This window comes from Natator depressus, chromosome 6 (assembly GCF_965152275.1).
Source record: "Natator depressus isolate rNatDep1 chromosome 6, rNatDep2.hap1, whole genome shotgun sequence".
Lineage (NCBI taxonomy): Eukaryota > Metazoa > Chordata > Testudines > Cheloniidae > Natator > Natator depressus.
Genome location: NC_134239.1, coordinates 101,573,727 through 101,600,991, shown reverse-complemented (window position 1 = coordinate 101,600,991; position 27,265 = coordinate 101,573,727). Strand labels below are relative to the sequence as shown.

The following is a 27,265-nucleotide window of genomic DNA, read 5'->3' as shown; positions in this document are numbered from 1 at the left end:
CTCTTCCCTCTCAGATTTTGGAAGAGATTCTTAAATCTTGGGTCAAGTGCTGTAGCTATCTTTAGAAATCTCACATTGGTACCTTCTTTGCACTTTGTCAAATCTGCAGCAAAAGTGTTCTTAAAATGAACAACGTGCTGGGTCATCATCCAAGACTACAATAACATGAAATATATGGCACAATGTGAGTGAAATAGAGCTGGAGACATACAATTCTCCCCCAAGGAGTTCAGTCAGAAATTTAATTAACGCATTATTTTTTAGCAAGCCTCATCAGCATGGAAGCATATCTTCTGGAATGGTAGCCGAATCATGAAAGGGCCTACAGATGTTTAGCATATCTGGCACGTAAATACCTTGCAATGCCAGCTACAAAAATCCGATGCTAACGCCTGTTCTCACTTTCTGATTTTATTGTAAATAAGAAGTGGGCAGCATTATCTCCTGTAAATGTAAACAAACTTGTTTGTGTTAGCAATTGGTCGAATGAGAAGTAAGACGGAGTGGACTTGTAGGCTCTAAAGTTTTGCATTGTTTTGTTTTTGAGTGCAGTTATGTAATCAAAAAAAAAATCTACATTTGTAAATTGTAGTTTCATGATAAAGAGATTGCACTACAGTACTTGTAAGAGGTGAATTGAAAAATACTTTCTTTTTATCATTTTTACAGTGCAAATATTTGTAATAAAAAATAATTCTATAAAATGAGCAGTGTACGCTTTGTATTCTGTATTGTAATTTTAAATCAGTATATTTGAAAATATAGAAAAACATCCAAATATTTTAAATACATTTTCAATTGGTATTCTATTGTTTAACAGTGCAATTAATCGTGATTAATTTTTTTTGAGTTAATCGCGTGAGTTAACGGCAATTAATAGACAGCCCTATTTATAAGCCTATCCTATTTGTTCAGGCAAAGAGTTTCATAAACATTTACAAGGGTTCTACCCAAAATATTGTAACTTCTTTGGGGATTTTCATATGTAGGATTCTAAAAAGTACTTTTGCTCTTGTTGTTTGTGCTATTGATTGTAAATTACTACTCTGCCAATACACAAAGTGATACCGTAGTTGCAAATTTTTATTAGAGATTTTACCATCTGTAATTTTCCCTTACCACTTCATTTTCTGTCAGTTACAAAAATTCTCATTGCTGTGATCAATCCTGCAAACTCTTACTCATGTGACTGATCTTTACTCAAGTAACTAGTGCGTTGGATTTCAGTGATATTACTTGTGTCCATAGCATCTACAGTTATATATACTGGAAATAAAATATAGTATATATGTTGGTTTTCTTTAAATGCAAGAAACTGTTAAATATGCTAGCATGTCATAAATGCAATCAATATACTGTGAAATTTGCGCACAAAGAAATCCAATAGCTGTTTTTATGTTTCAACAGAGAAATGCTATTTTATATTTTTTTATTAGAAATAAAGCTATTGTAGCTTTAAACTTTATATTTTAATAGCCCCTCTTTTTATAATCAAAGTACCTACATTTGAATGTTGTGATAGAGGCTTACTTACTTTTAGTAAGTACTTTTAGTGTACTTGCATTTTCTATTTTATTAAGAATTATTTGCTGTTGAAATGCTCAAAGGAAAATAAACCGTTGTTTATCTCAATTTATTTCCCAAACTAAAGTATTATTTTTCTTCTTTTATCTAGTCTTCCAGAGTACGAGGAACAAATAACGCTGATCAAAGTGAAATCTGCAAGCTGCAAAATATTATTAAGGTAAGGTGACAATTTTGACAAATCAACCCACATACATAAATTTTTTATAATTTGCAGTTAAGCCCCCAGTCCTGCAAACATTTACATGTGTAGTCCCAATGACTTCAGTCACGTTTCATATTAATCAAGTTAAGTATATGCATAAATGTTTGCACGATCGGGGCCTAAGTCCTCTGTACTAAATGAAGTGTATTGGCATATAATATAATTGTTTATAACTGAAATGTTTCCACACCTCCTATATTTTAAAAAAGATTCTGATTGATTAGATGAACGTGTGTCTCTCAGGTTGGTCATACAACTGGCTTGTTACAATATTATAGGCTTGAAAGTATAAAGTTTGTAAGATTAAGGCCAATGCATCAAAAGTAGCCAGTGATTTGTAGTGCCTCAATTTTTGGCTGCCCATCATGGGATACCTTGAGGTTGCTTTTCCCCCCCAACCCCTTGCCCCAGTGTGCTGAGTCTCTACAACTCCAAGTGAAATCAGTGGAAACTATAAGTGTTAAGCACTACTGAATTTCAGCTCTTTGATGGGTAAATTAGACACCATAAAAATTTTTGTCTTCATTTGTGTGGTACATATTTTGTACAGGTGCATATCTGGATGTAATTTTGCTCTATTCTGAGTCCTGTTTCTTAAGCTAACCATTCTAACTTATTAATGTACTATATAGTTGTGAAGGCATATACTGGTAATGTTATATGGTATACGTATATAAATACATATGTAAATGGTGAAATAAGACAAAAATACATTTTTAGACTTAAAATTGATTTGATTTTTCCAGCTTCATTGTATCTTCAATACATGGTAAGGTGAGAGTAAGTGTATTATCTAGTGTAACTTAAATTTTCTAGTTTGCTTTTCTCTCATATTTGAGTGTTTTAACATAAGTTATAATGAATGATGGAGAGGAGACTTCCTGGTAATTATAGGGAATGGCAGGAAAACTCCTCTTGATCACACTTTGCTGCTATTAAATGTTAGTTATTGCATCCTTATTATTTATTCTACGTAAGTAAATAGTGCTCATCTTTTTTCTGTATTGAAAGTGGAAAGCCTAATTGCACTTTGCCAGGGATGCAGAATTCTAGTTACACTACTAGAAACAGCTATTTTTTCTAGAGTTCCAATAAGCTTATACCATTTAATTTATAAATATGATTAGAAGGAAGGGATATTGTTGCAATCGTCTCTTCCCAACAGTCTAGGATCCTTAAGGCAACTTTCAAATTAGGAAAAGCTCTAAATCAGTAACTCTCAACCTTTCCAGACTACTGTACCCCTTTCAGGCGTCTGATTTATCTGGTGTACCTCAAGTTTCACCTCACTTAAAAACTACTTGCTTACAAAATCAGACCTAAAAATACAAAAGTGTAACAGCACAATATTACTGAAAAATTGCTTACTTTCTCACATTTACCATATTATAAAATAAATTAATTTGAATATAAATACTGCACTTACATTTCAGTGTACAGTATATAGAGTAATATGAACAAGTCGTATGAAATTTTATTTTCTGCTGACTTTGCTATTGCTTTTTATATAGCCTTGTAAAACTAGGCAAATATCTAGATGAGTTGATGTACCCCCTCGAAGACCTCTACATACCCCAGGGGTACGCATACCCTTGGTTGAGAACCACTGCTCTAAATAAGTATAACCGAAGTCTGAGTGAGCTCTGCAGCCCTTTTTATGTGTACTTTTCATTGGGGACCAGCCTTTTTCTCAACTTATGTGACACTTTGCTCTGTGGCTGGTTCAGAAAGTTAGTCTTTCTTTTGCCTTCTGTGATGTACTTGTTATGTTGCATTTGTCTACTAAGAGGTGTAAATAATGCATACACTGTAACTCTTCCCAAAACAAGTGCCAGCCTCTAGTCCTATGGCCTGTTCATGCTCCAAAAGAAGTCTGTTGCAGGGCTCTCATTGACTTCTGTGGGAGTAAAGTTTAGTCCTCTGTGAGAATCTCAGGGTTGTGGAATCTCTTCCAAGATGAGCCCAGGTTACAGAATTGAGCACGCTTTCAGTCAAAGAAGGAGTAATCCAGTATTTTAATTTTTTTATCCATTTGTTGCAAAAGTTGTGTTTTTTTTTTTTCCACCAGTACAAGTAAATTGACCATGATCCTGATTCTTCTTTCAAGAATAGTCCCAGCTACTCTCCTCAGTGAGGCTGAATTTTCTTGTTGCTTAAAGAGGACAAGGTTGAGGCTAAGGTTGTGGGCTTCATTCTGGCTTTAGTAAATTCCTGTGTTTGCATAAGGTAAGGGCTTGTCTACGTGGAAAGTTAGTCCCCAGCAAGCCATGATGTGAATCTACATGCCATCAGCTTGCCACACACTAACTCACCATGTGGACACTGCTACCACACAGTAAAAGTCCTGGAGTGTAGAATAGTACTTTGGCACTTTCACTGCACTGTAGTAATGTCCACGTGGCGAGTTAATGTATGGCAAGCTCGTGTCCTGTAGATTCACATGCTGGCTTTCCAGGCACTAACTTGTCATGTGCACAAGCCCTAAGTTACTTTTTTGGTGAAAGAACACTGCCGGCTATCCCTATAGTTGATAAATGTGTTTGTTTTCAATTTTGCATTATGGTCAAGCTCCAAGACGATATTTTTTCCTTTCAGTATTTGTAAAGTTCTTAGAAGATGAGACATGCTGTATAAGTGCTAAGTACTTTTGTTATTTAAGCGATTAATGTTCAGAGTGGGCACTTCCAGGGACTTGAGGATCTGAAGAAAAGCTAAGGGGACTTAACATAGATGGTTATTAACTGCTGCTATGGATTGCTTTACCTGGGAGTGTAGGGGGGTTGTGGGTTAAGTGTCACTATTGCAATACTTTGTGCTGAAAAGATCAGAGTAGAAATGCACTTCCATGGGACATAGCATGGTGTTCGACAAAAGTGATCAGACAACATGTACAAATAGGAAAGTAGCATTTTGTGCTCATGATTCCATTAAAAACACACACACACACACAGATTTTTATTACTTTTTGTATACAGACAACAAGAAACTTGTTCACCTGTTTACTTGGCAGCCCTGATGTATCAATGGTTAGAGTTTCCTAATTAACATGAATTCTCCATCCAAACAAAAATTACATTATCTGAACTTTCATTAATAGAGGTTATTTGACATTTGAGACAATATTAACCTGATTATAATTAAACTGTGGGTGAGTGAGAGTGGAGTGTGTATGTGAGGGGTGAGGTGGTGGTGGAGGAGAGAGACAATCCAGTCATATACCATCTGGATGTCCTGATGCAGGGATCGACAACCTTTGGAATGCAGCCTGTCAGGGAAATCCGCTGGTGGGCCGGGACACTTTGTTTACCTGCAGCGTCCGCAAGTTCAGCCGATCGCAGCTCCCACTGGCCGTGGTTCACCATTCCAGGCCAATGGGGGCTGCAGGAAGCAGCTGCCAGCATATCCGTTGGCCCACGCCGCTTCCCACACCCACCATTGGCCTGGAGTGGCGAACCACGGCCAGTGGGAGCTGCGATCGGCCGAACCTGCAGACGCTGCACGTAAACAAACTGTCCCAGCCCTCCAGTGGATTTCCTTGATGGGCTGCATGCCAAACGTTGCCGATCCCTGTTCTAATGTATACATTCTCCTGTGTGTGTGAGATCACAAGTTCTTTGAGGTGGGGCTCTCTATTTTGTAATTTGTACCATGCCAACCACAATGTTTGTATAAATATTTTAAACAGGCATGTTTTATTTTTGGTGTAAAATATTTGGCAGTATCTTTGCAGGCGCAGAAAAATATCCTTTTAAAATGTATACATACTATGTATCTGCATTGTAAATATATTTTTTTTCAATTACACTTTTTAGGAGCTGAAACAGAATTTAAGTCAAGAAATAGATGAACATCAGCATGAGCTTTCAGTGTTACAGGATGCACATCGACAGAAACTAGCAGAGATAAGTCGTCGGCACCGGGAGGAGTTAAGTGAATATGAGGAGCGAATTGAAGAACTTGAAAATCAGTTACAGCAAGGTATTTATTACCCTGTGATCATTCTATTTTATTGGCTGTTACCCTCAGCTTTTATATGGAATGAATTTTATTCAGAATATCAAATACACATACAAATGAACAGTATAATTGACATCCAGTAAATTCATATGGATTTAGCAAATCTTTAGTTTGGTTATATTTGACTTGAACACATTTAATTGCATTGTTAATGGCTGCTCTTCAGAAGAAAATGCACATGTGACTTTCAGCTGTCCACCATACAGATTCTGGTCTAGATACTGAGAAACTCTTCAAGCCTGTTAAATTAATTTTTCAGAGCTAAGGGGTTACTACCTGTGGAAGGCTTCTCTCCTACTATTCCCAATCCACTAGAGTTGAAAACTGTCTGAGAAACAGATATCTCTTCACTTGTATTCATAGTGGGATATTTCTGTAAACTCCTGGACAATAATTTGTCCCCTCATAATCTATTTACATCCATTTAGAGTGATAATATCCTCAGGCAGGTGGTATGCACTAAATCCATAAAACCAACACGTTTGATTTCAATCCAATATTGATTTGGAAAGAGACTGCAGAATAGAGTGAAAACTTTTCAACACAAAAAATAATTCTGGAGGCAAGTAGTAGGTACTAAATGGGTCACTCACTGAATGATATGAAGTCAGATGTGATGGTGATGAGGGCTGTATAAGTTCCTGGTTGGTTAGGTTTGTAGATAGAACACTTTCTAGCAAGAAGTGCCTTTATCTATTTTTCTTGTACTGGGATATCTTTGGATGCATAGAAGTGAAAGTTTGTATGTCATATTAATAGGGTCTCTTTTTGAAGGGGGCCTCATTTACAAGTTCATTTCTAAACTTAATAAGTTTCGTTTGTAATTGATTCATCAAAGCTATGCCACCCAAAGAACGTGTGTTACCCTTTGGGAAAGAGACATACTTCCAATGACCAATGTCCCTTCTCAGAATGAAGGAGAAACTCCATCACAGACAGTGTCTCCTCAGATATAGAGTAGGCAGAAGCACCATGTAAGAACCTTTTGAGGCCTCAACCAGAGGTGGTAGGGAATTGACTCATGGTGTCTTAATGCCTGTTAAAATTGTTCTGTCTTTTGACTTCTTTCAAAACAATCCTTTTAAAGAGTCTTTGTTGAAATCAAAGGCATGAGCCATGCATCTTTTGCATCATGACTCGGCTGTAAGACAAAATACTTCACACTTCTTAGCATGATATTACTTACCTATGACCATACCCTTGCTAAATTGCGTTTTCACTCATCTGGGATCGTCTGGATGCCGATCCTAGAAATTCTTGTTTTCAGAGTCTGCGTAGTCATGAATGGACAAGCAACGTGTCTTCTTTTAACAGCTTCTGTCTAAATTTTGGCTTTCTGCCTTCTTTAGCTCTGTAACTTGTATAAATGATTTGCATTATAAGTTATGCTGGCTTTACGGAGGCTCCTAAAGTTTTAGGGACATTATATGTGGTACCTATAAAAACCCAACTTCTCTTGAATATGACCTTTAGGTTTAAAGTCTGAGAGTTTTATTGCAGAATAATATGTCTTCGCTTCTATGCTTGGCAATTTACGTTTTTAATTTAAACCTTTAAAGGAAAAGTCAATGCTGTTTCCTGTACATTGAATTATAAATATAAGGATTTATGTATAAAATGGCAAAACCAAATATAATGAGAATTTGTGTTCATCTATAGAATATGTGATTGTCATGAAAACATTCTTTAATTCTTGTAGGAACTTACAAACATATTAGATTTATTTTATTGATTATCAATTTCCAGCCGCAATCCTGAGAATTTAAAAATGGACTAAAATGAATACATGTGAAATATGCAAATTATTATAACCTGTGACAACAGTTCATTAACTCTGTTACATTAAAACAACAAACCACAAAACCTCATGTCCTTTGATCTGGAATGAACCTGGTAGGCTAACAGTATTTTGGTCAAATAGTTTTAGGAATGTATGAAGGACTGACTAGACAACTTTATTGTTGATACTCATGTTACGTTTTTTGATTATTTTTCCCTTTTAGTCAGTTTTTTAACTATTGGTGATTAGAACCGTATCTGCCTCACTTCACTTTTTTCAAAATTGCCATTTTATCGTTATCAGTATAAGGAGCTGTGAGGTGTATCTCGTCTAAAGCAAATCACATATTTTTATATACTTCAAACATTTGTTCTTCTTCTAAATGTCTCTCTTGCTTTCTATAGATGAAGTGAGTGCTTCCATTTCACTAAAGTTATTGTTTAACATTGCCAACCTTTCAAGAATAAAAATTCTTAGTTGGTAGCTGTTCCAGGAGAAAATTCTATAATGCTGACTTTGAATTTAGACTCATAACCAATCTCTTGTGCTTTTCAGGTGGTGCAGGCATTGAAATCAGTGATCATTCTAAAATTAGCGACCTGCAAAAGAACATTCAAATCCTACAAACTGAAAAACCAGAGGACACGCAGACTATGAAGGAACTGGAGGATAAAGTAAAAAATTTGAATCAGAAATTATCTTCTGTAGAAAATGAGAACAAAATCCTGCTGAACGAAAGAGAACTGGTAAAGGTGGAAAACAGCCAAATAACACAAGAATATGAAAGACTGAAATCTGAGGTTATTAAGCTTCAAAATTATGTTGCAGAACAGGAGACCATTCTGAAAGAAGAGGGGAAAAAACTCCCACTGAAGACCTCATCAGAGGAAGAAGTGCTTAGACTACAACAAGCACTGTTGGGTATGAAGCAATTGAGATTTTCAGATCCTATCCAAAAGATTTTACACATTTTAAAAATAGAGAGAAGCCATTTTAGGAAAAGTAGTATGAATAAATATGAGATTGTGATTACTATGAATAGAGCCATTTTAGAAAAGGGTTTACCCCTGAAATGATCAAGTAAAACAAGATCTGAAAGGACTACCTTGGCACTACTCTGATAGTGAGGTAGAAGTCTCTGGATAGCTTAGTGAAGATGCCTGCCTAGAACCTGGCTGAAAGACTAAACCTAGCTGTTTTGCTGAAAGACTAAAATAATAATGCCAGTTTTATTATGATGGTTTCTAAAATTGTTTGCATCACTCTAAAGATATAGCTAAGATCAAAACGTGTAGAGAGAGGCTGACAAATGTTAGAAATATGTCTGGTCTTAAAATGTTGTTGAAAATACTAAGATTAGTTACAGTGGAAAGAAGAGAAGCTAAAGATGACAATTGAACAATTTAAAATTATGGCATGACATATAAAAAATGACCTTTCCTGTTTGCTTGGTTTGCCTTCCCTTATCAATCTGGACTTGATTTCTTTTACTATCCTGCTTTGGATCCATTTGCTGTCTTGCTCTGACGCTTCGTCTTGTTTTACTTCTATTGCCCGCAGCAAATCATGGGCTAGGAATGGAAAACTGTAGATGCCCTCTGAATATGCATTTCCCCATCTGCAGTATTATTTGCTTTTTCCCACAGAACCCACAGATAGTTCTCTGCAGATCTTCTCACAGAGTGTGAGGGGGAGGGCTGCAGCTCCCCAAAGTAGATCTGCTCAAGCATTAATACTGTCTGAGCCCTATCCATTTTAGAGAAGCTACCATTCAGGGGCTTCCAGGGCATTCAGTCTGGGAAGTCCTGGCAACATGATGGTCCAGCCAGGGAGCCTCTGCAGTAGTTTCCCTGACTGTGGAGTCCAGAAGAGACTGAGGGGAACCTCGTAATGCTTCTTGCCCCCTAAACTTTTTCTACATAGGACTTTTTGGGGTTTCTTATGAGGGAATTGCTTTCAAAACGAGACTGTTAGCCATGAGTTTCCCACAGTAATGACCACTTTTAAGTAACAGAAGCATATGCTTTTGCTTGTAGCCATTATAGAAACTCAGTAGTAGGAGTTACATTTAAATGAATATTTTTCCATTATAATGAATTGGTTTTTGGTGTTATAGGAGTGTAATTCACAAAAATAAAATGCTGTATTTGTGATTTTTATAGGCAGTGTCTGTGTTGTGGTAAAATATTTAGTTTTCATTTTGAATATTTTCTTTGGTGTTTTATAGAAGTCTTAAGTACTTAGTCATTCAGAGCTAAATTTCAGTAACTACTGATGGACTGTGTCTGAACTTCACTTGTGTTCTAACATCTTGGCCTGAATCTAGCTGCGAAGAGATGAAAACTGGATCATACTGTTGTGTTTTTACATTATGGGTTTTTTCCCACTGATTGAAGCATGCTGATGGAATATAGCAGTTTATTGCTTGGAGACATTACTTTGGTTTTAATTACCTAAGATTTTTCTACTTAATCTGTATAGCAATTTAAATGACCTAATCTTCTGGTTGTCAACATAAATAATTTAATTTTGTTGCTGTTTTTACAGATGCAGAAAAAGAAATAATGAGACTTAATACCTTAAATCAGGTAAGCTGATTTTGAAATGATACCAACGCTGAAGTCATAATAGTAAGAACTAAGTGAATCATAGAATCATGCAAATGTAGGACTGGAAGGGACCTTGACAGGTCATCTAGTCCAGTCCCCTGCACTGCCATAGATCGAAGTATTATCTAGAACATCTCTGACAGGCGTTGTCTAACCTGTTGTCAAAAACCTCCAATGATGGAGATTCCACAGTCTCTCTAGGTAATTTGTTCCAGGCTTGTCTATCCTTACAGTTAGACATTAGGAAAAACTTCCTAACCTAAATCTCCCTTGCTGCAACTTAAGCCCATTACTTCTTGTCCTTTCCTCAGTGGCTAAAGAGAACAATTTATCACCCTCCTCTTCATAACAACTTTTTATGTACTTGAAGGCTGTTATGTTTCCCCTCAGTCTTCTCTTCTCCAGACTAAACAAAGCCTTTTTTTTTTTTAAATCTTTCCTTACAGGTCATGTTTCCTAGACCTTTAATCATTTTCGTTGCTCTCCTCTGGACTTTCTCCAGTTTGTCCACCTCTTTCCTGAAGTATGGTGCCCAGAACTGGACACAATACTCCAGTTCAGACCTTCTCAGTGCTGAGCAGAGTGGAAGAATTACTTTTCATCTTGCTTACAACTATTCTACTAATACAACCCAGAATGTTGTTCACTTTTTTTGCAACAGTATTACATTGCTGACCCGTATTTCGTTTGTGGTCCACTATGACCCCCAGATCCTTTTCTGCAGTTCTCCTTCCGAAGGTGGTCATTTCTCATTTTGTAGTTGTGCTGTTTGCATTTGTCCTCATTGAATTTCATCCTATTTAATTCAAATTATTTCTTCAGTATGTCAAGATCATTTTGAATTCTAATCCTGTCCTCCAAATTGCTCACAACCCTCTCCAGCTTGATGTCGTGCGTAAACTTTAAGTGTATTCTCTGTGTCCATTATCCAAATCATTTATGAAGATTTTGAACAGAAACGGACCCAGGACAGATTCCTGTGGGACCCCACTCATTATGCCCTTCCAGCTTGATAGTGAACCATTGATAATTACTCTAAGTACAGTTTTCCAGCCAATTGTGCACCCATCTTATAGTAGATTTGTGTAGGCTATAGTTCTCTGAGAAGGTCATGTGAGACAGCATCAAAAGCCTTACTAAGAATCATGACACCACCACCCCCTCCCCCCCCCCCCCCCCCCCCGGACTGGTGGCCTGAACCCGGGGCTGGCAGTGGACTGAGCGGGTCCAGCAGATGGAACCCCAGCTGGCAGAGGACCGGCAGACAGTACCCCAGGCCGGCAGCGGAGCCCACAGGACTGATGGTCAGGACCTGGTCAGTGAGAGTGCCACTGAAAATCAGCTCGCATGCTGCCTTTGGCACGCATGCCATAGGTTGCCTAGCCCTGCTTTAGAGATTTTTATTAAAATCAAGGAAAAAGTCATAAAAGCTCCAAACCATAGAATCAGAAAGAAATAATATAGTTCTATGGGTACCTGTGGTATCATTCCTTACAAAAGTTACTCACACCCTTCTTTGGGGACCTGGTGATGGGAGACCAAGGATCAACCTTGTCTCTGGCATGCCAAATGAGTCCGATGGTTCAGGTTCCTCAATGCTGAGAAAGTGGAGAGAAGGGTCAAATGTAGAGTAACTAAGCTATACTGCAAAAGCCAACGTGGTAGCTAAACAAAAGAGGAACTTAAAAGAACTAACTCCACTTAGTGTTTTGCCCTCTTATAGGGTCTTGGCACTATCCTGAATATTCATGTCAATGCCCAACCTTGCATGCCCAAATCTTATTCCCTCACCCACATAAATCTTTGGGTACACTTACTATATAGGCTAGCGTATTTATGCATATTAATAGCACATCCATACAGACCATTTTGTATTTAAAGTATGCCTTCTTCAAGTCCATTATCTTTGTTTTGCTGTTTTCCCTCCCACTATTTCTTAGAATCATGAACTGCATCATTTCATGATCATTTTCACTCAAGGTGCATTCTATCTTCAGATTCTCAACTAGTTCTCAACTAGTTTTTGTCAGAACCAAATCCAGAATAGCTTTTTCCCTGGTTGTTTTTTCCACCTCCTGTAATAAAAAGTTGCCTACAATGCATTCCAAGAACTTGTTGGATAATCTGTGTCCTGGTCTATTGTTTTCCCAATAGATGTCTGGGTAGTTGAAGGCCCCCATTACCACCAATTCCTGTGTTTTGTATGATTTTGTTAGATGTTTAATAAAGCCTCATCCACCTCTTCTTCCTGCTTGGGTAGTTATAATAGATTCTACCAGGACATCACCCTTGTTTTTTACCCCTTTTATCCTGACCCATAGGCTTTCAACAGGTCTTGCTTCCACTTCTATCTCAACCTCAATGCAAGTGTAAGGAAAAGCACTCTCTTGAAATCGTATGTTTAGTATTGAACATATTTAAACTTTTTTATTTTCATGTAGATGGTCTGGTGATAATCAAGGAAGTAACTTTAGGCTAATAATTTCATGACTGGATATAGAAGAGATAGGAAAAGAATATTTAATGTGGTATGAGAAACGCCACACACTTGAGTAGTTAGAACTATTGCACTCCCTCGAACAATTTATTGTTCAATCTAATACAGTGTGTAACTTGTTTTTAATTAAGTGGTGAAGTCCTCCTGGAAATCGCATGTAGACAACAGTATTACAGTGTCTGCATTGTCACATTTGAAAAATTGTTTTTCATTCTTACGCTCCTTTATAGAAAAATCTAAAATGTTATAGAATTCTCACAATTGCTATTGTTTTTGTTACTTTGATACAGATTCAGAAGAAACAAAATTCTGAGATGAATTACCAACTGTTTTTTTTTTTTTTTTTTTTTTAATAGGCTGATAGTTTTATTGGTGCGGGAGAAGATGGTCTAAAGATTAAAACAGATACACAAGTTCTAAAAGAAGAAAATCATAAACTAGGAAAAGAAAAGGTATGTTAGTTAATTGACCATCTTTGCTTTTAATTTTGTATATACATTTACTGCAGTATAAGAGAGTATTAACAAGCACATTGTGTGCTCATTACCATTCTGTGTAAAGTTTTCAGACCAACCTTAAATCTACTTAGAAAATTTGACGTTGTTCGTTAAGGTATTTTGCAAACATCTCAAGAAAATAATTTAATTCTATTTCAAAATTAAAATAAATTATTTCAATTAAATTCCCATATTAAAATAGGTATTTCATTCTGAATTGTATTTGTCACGACTGCTTGAAAGTACATCCCATTGACATATTATAAGGGAAAGAGACAGCCTTTGCACTTTTTATTTGATAAATATTACATCGTAGAAGCTGATGTATTTTGAGCTGTAATATTAACCATTTTACAGAATTGCATTGATATGTTGCCTCAGATGTTGATTTTAAAGAAAAAATGGGAAAGGACAAAAAGAATCTCTGAATTACTAGCTTTGCAGCTATAACTTTCCATCTGCTTCTGTCAATGTTTTGTTAAATATGATTCTCTTCCTTATTTGGCATTGCATTGTGGTCTCTCGATTCTGTTTGCCATTATTTTCACACTGCATCCCGTCCCCCCGAGAATGGCAACGACATTTTGATATTGCACCATAGATCCAAAGATTTCAATTTCTTTGGTAGAAAGTTGTTAACATAGAGAAATGGCATAGTGCTTGAAGCATCAAGTTGAAATACCTGGTCTCCCTGGAAATTTAGGTGGTTCTTCGAGTAGTGTCCCTATGGGTGCTTCAGTGTATGTGGTGTGATCCCCTGTTCCTGGGATTGAAGATCTTTGGTAGCAATGCCCATTGGGCCACACATGCGCTCCTCCCCATCTTGCGCCGTGAGCAACTCAGTGCTGTGTGGTCCAGCCGCCCTCAGTTCCTTCTCAATTGCCTTTGGTCTGGAATGGAATCTGGAGCAGAGCCTTTCTACCACCTTAACCTTTAGAGATACTCTAATTAACTAACTTTACATTAGTAGTGAATAGCCGTTTCCGTTAATTTTCTCCCCCTAAAAATTTTTTTTATAGTTACTCTTCCCTCCCCATTACCTTAAGCTTCCTTTTTTTCTGCGCTCCCCAGATGGGAGCTCTCCTCCTCGGGACTATGCCAGGATCTCCTGGGTTCAAGAGGTGCATCTCTTGTTAGGAGGCCTTTCCCGTGAGTGACGAGCACTCATGGTGCACCCACTGCCTCGGTGAGGGCCACGTCGCACAAAAGTGCACCCTTTGTATCAACTTGACCACCCAGGCCCAAAAGGACTGTGAATTCAGATTGAATATTCTCCTCATGGAGAGTTCTCTAGGGCCAGCTTCGGATCCCAACCTTGATACCTCTCCAGCCTGGTTCTCACCCCAGGTTCAGTCAGCAGTCGATCCCCACTCGCCCTGGCCATCGAAGAGGAAATCCTCTCTTTCCCACTCAGATGGGAAGAAAGCCACTACTTCACCTTCCAAGGAACCGCCTCAGAGAAAGCCATCCCCTGCAAGGTCAGTAGCCTCAACATCATCAGGGGTGAGACTTAGCTCCCAGGACCATCTGAGTACCTCTGATACTGGAGCTAAACAGAAGTCCAAGGACCCTAAATGGGCAGGACCACAGGCGGACACACAGTCTCTTGGGACTGAGAAACACAGTGCAAGAGCTTCCAAAATGGTACTGAGTGCCTTATCCAAGACAACCTTGGATGCTTCAGCACTGACAACAGTGTTGGCACCGACCAAATTCTCGGCACTGAGCAAGCTGTCGGGATCAAGTAAGCCATCTATACCATCTGCTGGATGCTTGAGGGAATGCACTCCGCCCTCGGCATTGATAGTTCCTTCAATTTCTCCTTCCGAAGGTGGTCATTTCTCATTTTGTAGTTGTGCTGTTTGCATTTGTCCTCATTGAATTTCATCCTATTTAATTCAAATTATTTCTTCAGTATGTCAAGATCATTTTGATGATGCTCCTGCCTGCACCACAGCAGTTCAGACATCCAAGGGACCTGGTCATCTCTGATATGCCAGAGTCTCTGCTCCTCCATAGCAAGCTCCCTCTAGTTCATCCTCTTCTCTGGAGTCACAACCGTACTCCCCTTCACCACTGAGAACTGCACCATCCTTTCCCAGCAAGGACGAAGAGGAAGAGGATGAAGAGTACTCCATTCCACCCGCATATCTGGAACACAGACAACTCTCTGCTCATCTGTGTTATCCAGAACTGAACCGAGGGCCTGGTATGGACCCCCATGGATGCAACCCCACATGCCAATCTCTCCACATTGGCCCTACTGGGACCTATGGGCTATCTGTATGGCACATTTTTCCCAAACTATCCATAGAGCAGAGCCAGAAATACGAACAATCGCCATCCTCCTCTGTTTCTTGACCATCTAATGTCAACCCAGTAACGATGGAGGAACAGCCGTAAGAAAGAGAGGAAGAGGTTACACCACCACTCCACTTCTCCTCCTCTTCCCCTGATGAGACGATCATGCCACCACCTCCTACATCGGTGGACTATTTCAGAAACTTTCAAGAACTGTTCTGCAGAATCGCTGAATCTCTCCAGATCTTGCTGAAGGAAGTCCAAAGAGCAACAACACAAGCTGCTTGATATCCTACACACCTCCACATCGGTGAAGATAGCCCTCCATATTCATAAGGTCCTATTGGACCCTGCCAATGTGCTCTGGCAGACTCCAACGTCCATCCTGCCAACCTACAAGCAAGAGGACAAAAAGGTATTTTATGTCCCCACTAAAGACTTGGAATTTCTTTTTACCCATTCCACTCCAAACTCCCTGGTCGTCAATGCAGTGCATGAGAAGGGATCCTAACACCACCCCAGGGCAACCGCCTACGAGAGGGACTGGATGCAACTAGACTTGTTGGGTCACAAAGTATATTCTTTTGCGACACTCCAGTGTCGTATCACTAATTACAAGGCTTTTATGGCCAAATACAATTATATGAACTATTCTAAATTGGAGGGATTCTGTCAACATCTGCCAGACAATAAGGAGCAATTCCAGGAACTCATGTCTGAAGGACACCACCTTGCCCTCACAGCACTTCAAGCTTCCCTGGATTCTGCAGGCATGACTGCTCACTCCATCGCAACAACTGTGGTAACGAGACAAGCGACATGCCTTCACCTCTCCTGGATTCCCTAAAGAGGTGCGCAGTCCACAGTCAAGGATCTACCTGTATACCTTTTGAAGGTTCCAAACTATTTGCCGAGCACATGGATGAGTCCCTACATACTCTAAAGGACTCTCGAGCGACTCTCAGCTCTCTCAGCATATATACAAACCAGTGCTGAAGAGACATCAGGGGAAATACCAGCCAAGATCCTGAGTTCCACATTTCACTCCTCGCTGTCAGTATGACACACAACAAAGACGACAGAGACCCCCTCCGAAGTGCAGATAAATGCTGCCTCAGGAAGCTACGTCTTACACACCTTCATCTAAAATATAATTTTGTTGGTTGCAGCAACTTTAATGGGAGAAGGCTTCTTGGGGCCTCAACAAGACCATCTTTAACAACTTGCCAGTTTGGCGATCGTTTAGCCCCTTTTTATTCATCATGATAACCAATCACTTTGGATACATAGATCCTGGAAATAATCAACAAAGGGTACTCCATTCCATTCCTATCCCTTCCTTCCTTTCTGTGCCTCTTCAAGTACACTTCTCACGAACACCACCTATGAGAAGAAGGAAATAACCTTCTGAGACTGGGGGCCATAGAAACGGTCCTATCCCAACACAAAGGGAAAGGTTTTTATTCCAACTATTTTATGATCCAAAAGAAATCCAGTGTCTGGAGACAGATCTAGATTTATGAAACCTCAACAAGTTCATTTAACTGCAACACTTCAAGCTGGTCACACTATCAACCATTATCCCAGCACTGGAACATGGGTACTGGTTCTTGGACCTCAACTTCCAAGACACACACTTTCACATCACCATACACCCTGCTCACAGACGATTCCTCAGATTCATCATGGGGACCAATCATTGCCAATACAAGGTACTACCTTTTGGACTCTTTACAGCCCCTCACCCCCAAGTATTCTCCACAATCCTTGTGGTAATGGCAGCATACTTAGGCAAACAAGGCCTCATCATAGTCCCATACTTAGACACTTTCCTCCTCAAAGCTCCGTCTGAACCTGACTTTATTCACACCATATGAAAGATGCTGGAGCTTTTCTTGAACCTTGGTCTTCAAATAAACGTCCAAAAATCGACAGTCACTTGTGCAACATCTGGAGTTTATTGGGGCACACCTGGATGCGATACAGGCCAGAGCCTTCCTTCCAGCTCACAGATTTTCTATAATAGTCGACTTGTATCTGCTGTGAGAATCAGCCTGCAGCTCTCTGCCAGGAAGTGCCTCCAGCTGCTTGGCCATATGGAAGCGGCCACATTAGTGAAAGAACACACCAGGTTGCACATGTGCTGTCTCCAGGTGTGGCTACGCACAGTGTATGTACCTCACAGACAAGTCTTCAAAAGTCTTCACAAACGCCTATCCATGTCTGGTGGACACAACACCAAAATGTCTGTATGGTGGTCCCTTTTCTCCAACGAACACTGTCCCTGATTCTAACCACCAATGCCTCCCTAGTTGGTTGGAAAGTACACCTTCAGACCCACATGGGGCAGGGAAGGTGGTTTCCTGCAGAATTCTCTGTGCACATCAACCTTCTAGAACTGCGAGTGGTTAGCAATGCATGCCGACGTTTCCTACCACTGATCAAACATCAAACCATAAAAGTAATAACAGGCAATATTACCTGCATGTTCTACATCAAAAGATAAGGCAGAGTGAGGCCCCACTCCCTAGTCTCGAAAGCACTGAAATTGTGGAACTGGTGTATCCAACAGGACATCAACGTTTCGTCTGTATACCTTCCTGGACAGCAGAACACCATGGTAGACTTACTGAACAGGCAATTCTCACAAGACCATGAGTGGGAACTAGATACAAGAGTCCTTCAGTGCATATTTAGCCACTGAGGATTTCCCCACATAGATCTTTTTGCCACACCAAGAATACCAAATGCCCTCGATTCTGCTCACAAGCAGCTCTAGGCCATTGGTCTCTGGGAAACGCCTTCCTTATTACATGGGATGATCCACTACTTTGTGCCTTTCCACCTTTTCCTCTCTTGTTCAAGGTACTTCAAAAAATAGAGGCGTAACGAGCCTGAGTCATCCTCATAGCCCCAACATGGCCACGACTTCCTATGCATGACATTGTGTTCTCTGATCACCCTGCAATTGATTCCACGCTTCCTCTCACAGGATGCGGGCCGAATCCTCCAACCCAATCTATGTCTCCTTCGTGGTTTCAGGATCTGGAGGTGTCCTGTTCAGAGGCAATAAAAGAGGCTCTGTTAAATAAGTGAGATGACTCACCATACTTGCCTCAAAAATTGGGAACGATTCCGATCCTGGTGCACAGCCAAACATGTCTGTGATAAATGCCCCATTACCATTCATTCGAGATTCTATATTAGATCTTAAAAGATCGGGCTTCTCTACAAGCTCTGTTCGTGTGCACTTGGCTGCCATCACAGCATTCCCCACCCCAAGATACATGGTTATTCCATATTCACGTACCCTGTTCATGAAGAGATCCTTAAAGGCCTTTAGAACCTTTACCCTCACATACGACCTCCCACCCCGCCTTGGGATCCCAACCTCATCTTGAACTGTCTTACCAGACCACCATTTGAGCCCATGACAACATGCTCTTACATTCATCTTTCCATGAAAACAGCATTTCTTGTACCCATCACATCTACCTGACAAAGAGGAGAAATAGGGGCTCTCATGGCATCCCCCTCCCTGTATACAATTTTTCATAAGGACAATGTCACATTATGCACTCATCCAAAATTCCTAGCCATGGTGCCGTCGTCCTTCCATTTGAACCAACTTATCCACCTTCCCTGCTTCTTCCCGAACCGCATATGAACCAACACGAAGCAGTGCTACACACCTTGGACATTAGGTGAGCATTAGCCTTTACCTTGATAGAGCTAAATCTTTCAGACAATTGTCGTGCTTATTCCTCTAAACCGCCAAATGATTAAAGGGAGTGGCTGCATCCAAACAATATATTTCCAGGTGGCTGTCACTTTAGCAACTGCACAACCAGCTACCTCCACCTGGAACTCGAGCGCATTCCACTCGCTCTCTCTCCACATTGATTGCCTTTCTCAACAATGTGTCGATCACTGGCATTTGCAAAGGGCCACCTGGGCATCCATGGACACTTTTGGCCAACTCTATGCACTATCCATGTTGCAGCATCAGATGCCCTACAAAGACACACTGTCCTCTCCTTATTGGACACCACTCCAAAGCCCCAGCCTTCCATCTGTGGGCACTGCTCTACAGTCCTCTACAGTGAAGCACCCAGAGGGACACTACACGAAGAAGAGAAGGTTACTCGCCATGTGCAGTAACTGAGGTTCTTCAAGATGTGTCTCCCTATGGGTGCTCCACTACCCACCCTCTTCCCCTCTGCTTCAGAACTCAAAGATAAACTCTGTGGTAGAGAAGGAACTGAGGACAGTTGGCTCACACAGCCCTATATAGAGATGCCCCCTTATGGCGTGAGACAGGCAGAAGCACCTGTGTGGCCCAACGGGTAGTGCTACCAAAGAGCTCCAATCCCAGGGTGCTGCTACACCACCTACAGTGGAGCACTGATAGGAACACACACATCTCGATGAACATGTTACTGCACATGGTGAGCAACCTCTAACTTTTGGCAGGGTTGACTCATTATTCTATGGTAGTCAGAGTTCCATGTAGTTTACTATGTGTTTGGAAGGACTTTCAAACTGAGGTCCACTCTACTCTGCATGGACACTAAAAGTCCCATTGCATTTTTCATCGGAGATTTACTTAGATACCCTTGGCCAAAACCCTCCCTTCCCTCTTCCATTGTGCATCACGCTGTGCCCCAAGAGCCACATCCATTGTGCAGCTATGACAATTTTACACCAGCTGAGGACAAATTTCACTTGTGGATTATGTGATTCTTCTTTGTGCACAATTATAAGTTGCACTGGGATCTTTGTGATGAAAATATTTTTACATATCTATATTTATTAATGTTAATGAAACACCTTCCTCACACTGAATAATACTTAGTTGGGATAAAACTCAAGTAAACTTGTTTCTAATATCCAAAAGGCTTGCTTTTTTGTTCAAACTTAAAATGCTCTGGTTGACTAAATATAAAGTCTGTTTTTAAAACAGTGTTTAAAAACTTGAATAATAATATAAAATCCAATTTATGTCCAATATAAGGAAGAACTTCAGAAGAAACTGGCAAATTTACAACATAAAGATGAGGCTATTGAAGACCAGAACCTGGAATTAAATCAGTTAAGGCAGGAATTGGAAAGGAAAGAGCATGAACTCAAAGAAAGTATTATAGAAAGAGCAACACTAACAGCAGAATTAGAAGAATTGGACAAGCAGAATCAAGAAACTATGCAGGTAACAAATATTGCTGAGAATTAATGGACTTCTTTACTTTTTAGACATTCAGTGTGTGATGTTAATCTTTGCTCACAGATATCAGGACCTATTAGGTTCCCAATAATCTCTTCTTGCCATACTGGATAAGACCAGTGGTTTATTTAGTCCAACCTCCTTCCTGACAGTGGCTGATACCAGATGCTTCAAGGAAATGCAAGAAATCCTGTAGTGGACTGTCAAGGTTCCATCCCCACTCTGAACTCTAGGATACAGATGTGGGGACCCGTATGAAAGACCCCCTAAGTTTATTTCTACCAGCTTAGGGTAAAACTTCCCCAAGGCACAAATTCTTTGTCCTTGGAGGGTACGCTGCCACCACCAAGTGATTTAACAAAGAATCAGGGAAAGGACCACTTGGAGTTCCTGTTCCCCCAAAATATCCCCCCAAGCCCTTACACCCCCTTTCCTGGGGAGGCTTGAGAATAATATCCTAACCAATTGGTTACAAAGTGATCACAGACGCAAACCCCTGGGTCTTAGGACAATAGAGAAAAATAGACAACAGTCAGGCTCTTAAAAGAAACTGAATTTTATTAGAAAGAAAAAAGGTAAAAGAAGCACCTCTGTAAAATTAGAAGGGAAGCTAACCTCACAGGGTAATCAGATTTAAAACACAGAGGATTTCCCTCTGGGCAAAAACTTTAAAGTTACAAAAAGAAAACCAGGAATACGCCTTCCTCTCAGCACAGAGAAAATCACAAACCAAAACAAAAGTAAACTAACGCATTTCCTTGCTAGTACTTACTAATTCTAATGGAGTTGGATTACTTGCTTTCTTGATCTCTCCCCGGCAAGCACACAGAACAGACAGACAAAAGCCTCCCCTCAAACCCCCTCCCCCCCCCCGATTTGAAAGTATCTTGTCCCCTTATTGGTCGTTTTGGTCAGGTGCCAGCCAGGTTACCTGAGCTTCTTAACCCTTTACAGGTAAAAGGATATTGTGCCTCTGTCCAAGAGGGATTTTATAGTACGCGTATACAGGAAGGTTGTTACCCTTCCCTTTGTATTTATGACGGACAATTATGGAATAACATACCCGCTATCCACAATGGAAATTTCTTACTAATTTCCATCAGGTAGTGGTTATCATGTGCCCTCTAGCATGAGGGTTTATTCCCCTTTTTAGGAATGTTGCAGTACCCAAGGATATGTTTAGGTTTATATAATCCTAATAAAATCTTGACCTCCATAAATACTTGTGACAATGAGTTCATATGTTAACAATGTGTTACATAAAAAGTATTTCCTTTTATCAGCTTTACATTTTATTAGTTTATGGTAGCATAACATCTTAATTTTTTTTTTAAAAAAAATCAGATTTTGAGCAAAATATGTGAAACTTAGTGGTCACAGATTATTTTTAATCAAAATCAAATATTAATAGTTTTATATTTGTCACTTTTAACTGCTATTCAGGTTTTAAAAATGTATTTAAAATACATTTTGTTTCAGATTAACTACTTGACTTTTCAGAAGGAAAATGGCCAATACCACAATTAGGTCCCTACCAAATTCAAGGTCCATTTTGGTCAATTTCACAGTCATAGGATTTTAAAAATTGTAAATTTCAGCTATTTAAATTTGAAATTTCACGGTGTTGTAATTGTAGCGGTCCTGACCCAAAAAGGAGTTTGGGGGGAAGGGAGGTCACAAGGTTATTGTAGGGGGAACCGCGGCCAATGGGAGCTTTGGGGAGGTACCCGCAGGCGAGGGCAGCATGTAGAGCCCTCTGCCCCCCTCCAGGGGCCGCAAGGACATGATACTGGTCACTTCCAGGAGTGTGGCGGGGCCAGGGGAGGCAGAGAGCCCGCCTTAGTCCGGCTGCGTGCTGATGCCATCCCGGAGCCGCTCCAGGTAAGCAGCGCCAGGCCGGAGCCCACACCTCGAAAACTTCCTGCACCCCAAACCCCTGCCCTGAGCCCCTTGTGCACTCCAACTCCTGCCCTAAACCTCCTAACCCCCTACCTTAAGCCCCCTCCTGCACCCCGCATCCCTGCTGCACACCAACCCCTTGCCCTGAGCTCCTTCCTGCACACCAAACCCTGCCCCACCTCCCGCACCCTAACCTCCTGCCCCAGCCCTACATTCATGGCCCTGCATGCAATTTCCCCACCCAGATGTGGCCCTCGGGCCAAAAGGTTTGCCCACCCCTGTGCTAGAGCCAAATATACTGATAAAATGACTTCTCTACTACTACTCGAGATTCCCCTGTTTATGCATTTCAGGATTGCATTAGATCTTTTGACCTCAGCATCTCACTGGGAGCTCACGTTTAGCTGAGTATCCACCACAACCTCCAAATCTTTGTCAGGGTCACTGCTTCCAGGATAGAGTCCTCTGTTCTGTAAAATATGGCCTACATTATTTATTCCTAGGTGTATACATTTATATTTAAGTTATTAAAACACACATTGTTTGCTTGCATCTAGTTTACCAAGTGATCCAGATCTTTCTGAATCAGAGATATGTCCTCTTCATTATTTACCACTTCTCCAGTTTTTGTCATCTGCAAACGTTATCAGTGATGATTTTATGTTTTCTTCCAGGTCATTTGATAAACATGTTAAATAGCATAGGGCCAAGATGATAACCCCAGAGGAACCTCACTGGGAACAGACCTCTTTGATGACAATTCCCTGTTTACAGTTACATTTTGAGACCCATCAGTTAGCAGTTTTTAAACCATTTAATCGGTGCCATGTTAATTTGATATTCTAGTTTTTTAATCAGAATGTTGTGTGGTGCTAAGTCAAATGCCTGACAGAAGTCTAAGTATATTACATCAGCATTATTATATTTATCAAACAAATTTGTAATCTCTGTAACAAGGTGAGCTGAATCAGGAGCTGACTCAGCATCCTGTCTCTCAAATCCCCACCAGTATAGATTAATTGAGAAGGGTCAATCAGCTGAGTAGAGCTACAGCTGAAGGGCTAATTAGAGGGGGACGCAACCCTAGTATCTGGGAGCCTACAATTTGAGAGGAAGGAAGCCATGGAAGGAGGAGCTGAGAACCAGAAGGAAAGCACAGCTGGGCCGGGTTGACTGCTGCCAGCTCTATTCCCTTCTCCAGAAGCAAGTGGTGGAGCTGGCCTAGGGCTTCTAAATTATAAGTAAATTATAAGGTAGAGGCTGCTGGAACAACAAAATAAAGTATGATGGTGGTAAAGGAGACATGGAGTGGTTTGGGCTTTTACTTAAGGCCTGAAAGGACTCACAGGGGATGCCCTCATAACAATTTCATCAAGAGCAGATATCAAGTTTGTTTGACAGGATCTGTTTTCTATAAACCTGTGTCGATTTGCCTAAATTACATTGCCCTTCTTTAGTTCTTCATTAATTGCATCCCAAATGAGCCATTATATTCTCTTCCCAGAATTGATGTCAGGCTGACGGGCCTATAATTAACTGCGTATCTCATTTATCCTTTTTAAAAATAGGCACATTAGCTTTCAGTCTTCTGAAACTTCCCCAGTATTCCAAGACCAATTGAAAATCAACATTAATGGTCCAGCGAGCTCAGCGGCCAGTTCTTTTATAACTCTTGAGTACAAGGTGGCTGGACCTGCTTATTTTAAGATGTCTAACTTTAGTAGCTACTGTTTAACGTTCTCCAGAGATGTGAGTGGAATGGAAAGTGTGTTATCACCATATGATATTATATAATCTGTTTTCCCCCAAATATAAAACAGTTATATTTATTGAACACTTCTGCCTTTTCTGCATTATTATTGATAATTCTACCATTTCCATCTAGTAATGGGCCAATACCATTGTCAGGATTCTTTTTGTTCCTAATATATTTTAAAAACTCCATCTTATTATCCTTAATTCTTGGGGCCATAGATTTCTCCTTCTGTCCATGGGCTTCCCTTATCAATTTTCTACAATTCCTAACTCTGATTTATATTCATTAGTATCAACTTTCCCTTTCTTCCATTTGTCACGTATTTTTTACAGCACAGCCTTCTTCCTTGATTGTGAGATTGTGCCTTTTGGGACATGTAGTAAGGTGTTCTTAAAGGATTCCCAAGCATCATTCACATTTTTCTGATTAAATTCTTCCTCCTGTCTGTGATCATTGCACACACCAGCAACTCCTTGCATTCACTCCAACAAGCCTCTTGTGTGCCACCCTTCTATTCCCCTTTTACTTCAGTGACTCACTGCACACACACAGCCCAGTACCAGAGGATCTTTGCTTTCTGCCCTCCATTCTCACCTCCACCAAGTGTTCTGTGTAACTCCGCATTCCAGGGGCTCTGTGTGCTGTCTCATTACCTCTTCCCCCATACCAGGGTCCCTCAATCTCCCTCCCATGCAAGAGGCTACGTGCACCACTGGACCTTCCTTCCAAACTGTACCAAGGTTCCCCATTCTCTCCCCCCCCCCCATTAGGGGTTCTTTGTGACCCCTCCATTTCCCCTCATGCCAAGAGTTATGTGTGGCCCCAAATTAGGGTCTTCCCTTTACCCCCTCAGTCAGGGATCTATGTGCTCCCCATTTCTCCCTCCCCATGCCAGGGGTTCTGTATGCCCCCATTTCCAGGTCCCCCTTTTTCTGCTGCCAGAGATTGTGCCTGCCCCTATTTCTTCGTGCCCCTATACCAGGATCCATCATTCTCCTTCTCCGTCTGTATGCACGTCCATTCCCCACCACCATTCTTAGTCTCCTTTCCCTTTCACTGTGTCAGCAGCATTGGGGGGATTGGCAGAACTCAAATGAGGGGGTTTGTTATGCTAGAATATGTTAATGGGTGCGATAAATAAATTCTTCAATTTATAGACCATTACAAGGGCGGTTGGAGGTGTTAGCTCTGCTAGCCAGATGCTTAATGTGTCCCCCATTTTCCCCTTAAGGTTTTCATATTTTTCACCAAAATGTTTAGTGTTCTGTCCATTAATGCTTAGAATATTCCCTTAATTTTTGGAATTGATTGTATGCAATGGTCAGAAGTTATTGCATTACACCCAAACAAAAAAATGACTCAAGCTTGACCAATAATACATCTGCACAAGGAGGCTGAATTAAGGTTGAATGGGCAACCTTATTCAAGCACTTTATAGGCTTTTTACTTTGCTACCTCAGTGTTTTCTTAATTTTTAAATTAATTTAATTTAAATTTTACATATATTTTTTTAAATGTAATTTCTTATGTTTTTAAAAAGCTTGAAGAATTTTTTTTTTTTTTTCAGTTATATGGAACCATGTTGGCCCCCGTGTGGGTTATCTGTAGGATTGGGATCTTTAGATCCATAGCATAGACCTCTGCCATGGATCTTTAGATGCGTAACATAGACTTCTCCCACATGACCTAACAGAGTAACTGGTAGCAATGGAACGCTGTCACCTTCCTTGTGGACCTGCCATTAGATGAGGAGTGAAGACACGCTGTCAGGTGGATTTCACTGCTGTTTGCTAAACAGCAAAAGAATATTGAGGCTCTAGAATAATGGTTTAAATTCTAGGTCCTGTTGGGGAGTGTGTCCCAGCGGTTATAAACCCTTCTGCCCCTGTCTTTCTGCTCCTGTTCCTGCCTTACCCTCACCCTTATTCTTCATTTGAGTCAAGTAGCTTCTTTCTCTTCTACTTTGCCTGCATGTCCTCAGAGAGAGCATCAAGAGTTGCTCTCAGTTCCTGTCCTTGTCACTACAACAGCTCCTGGCAGGCAGGAGGAGCAATTGCAGTGAAGGTCCTGTTCAGTCCCTGAAGATGGTGCATGCTCCAGCACGCTGTGGGAACGGCTCATGTGCAGTCTAGTCAGCACATAAGCACTTCGAGGAGTGGAGCATGCTCAGCACAAATGAAATCTTCAGAGAATTTAGCTGCAAAACTGTAGTGTGTCTCTACTGAGCATGTGCAAACAGACTTTTTTTTCCAAAGGATTAGAACTTTGCCAAATTTGGATGAATTTTCTCAGGGACAACAAAAGCACATCACTAGTGTTAGTGGGAGAGACTCCTTCCCCCTCACCCGTCCCTTTCCCCCACTACAAAATTTCAAGTCCCTGCTCCAACGTATGGAGGTGCTAGAGATGCTAATTGAAACTATTGTAAAGAGTTTTTTAATGCGGGCAAAAGTGTGTGTTTCACTAATCTCATTCTCAAAAATGGCTGAAGCATTTTAATTGAAACTGTCCCCAAAACATCAGCCTTGGGCACCTAGCATGGGAAATTTCAGCCTAAATGGTTGGTTTGGCAAAATTAATTGAAAACAAAGTCTTATCATGGAAAGTGTCGGGCAACTTAACCGTATGCATCACTGTGCGGCCTATAATAAATGAGCTGTCTGTCAAATTTTCAATTGTATTTTGTTACTGCTGTGTTAAGAATTTTAAAGTTCCAAATGTTCATTTGACCTAGTTGAAAAAGGTTTTTCTTTGTCTTAACCAAATCTTATATACACCTGGGGATTCTTTGATGTTAAGACTTCATGGCTTAAGCTATCTTGTAGACCAAAATAGGTTCTCTTTTAAATGTAATATGCTATTTCCTTCCAGAACATCACTTGAACTCCAGTGGTTTGAT

At 40.4% G+C, this 27,265-nt stretch overlaps 1 protein-coding gene across 1 annotated transcript in view; it reads left to right on the top strand.

Annotated features, from left to right (window-relative positions):
- TRIP11 (thyroid hormone receptor interactor 11) overlaps positions 1-27,265 on the top strand; it is an 80,986-nt gene that overhangs the window by 12,923 nt on the left and 40,798 nt on the right. Inside the window, exons 5-10 of the mRNA XM_074956126.1 lie at positions 1,676-1,744; positions 5,602-5,767; positions 8,142-8,507; positions 10,134-10,174; positions 13,049-13,144; positions 20,505-20,696. Coding sequence (XP_074812227.1) covers positions 1,676-1,744; positions 5,602-5,767; positions 8,142-8,507; positions 10,134-10,174; positions 13,049-13,144; positions 20,505-20,696 — 930 coding nt within the window. The remainder of the gene's footprint in view (positions 1-1,675; positions 1,745-5,601; positions 5,768-8,141; positions 8,508-10,133; positions 10,175-13,048; positions 13,145-20,504; positions 20,697-27,265) is intronic.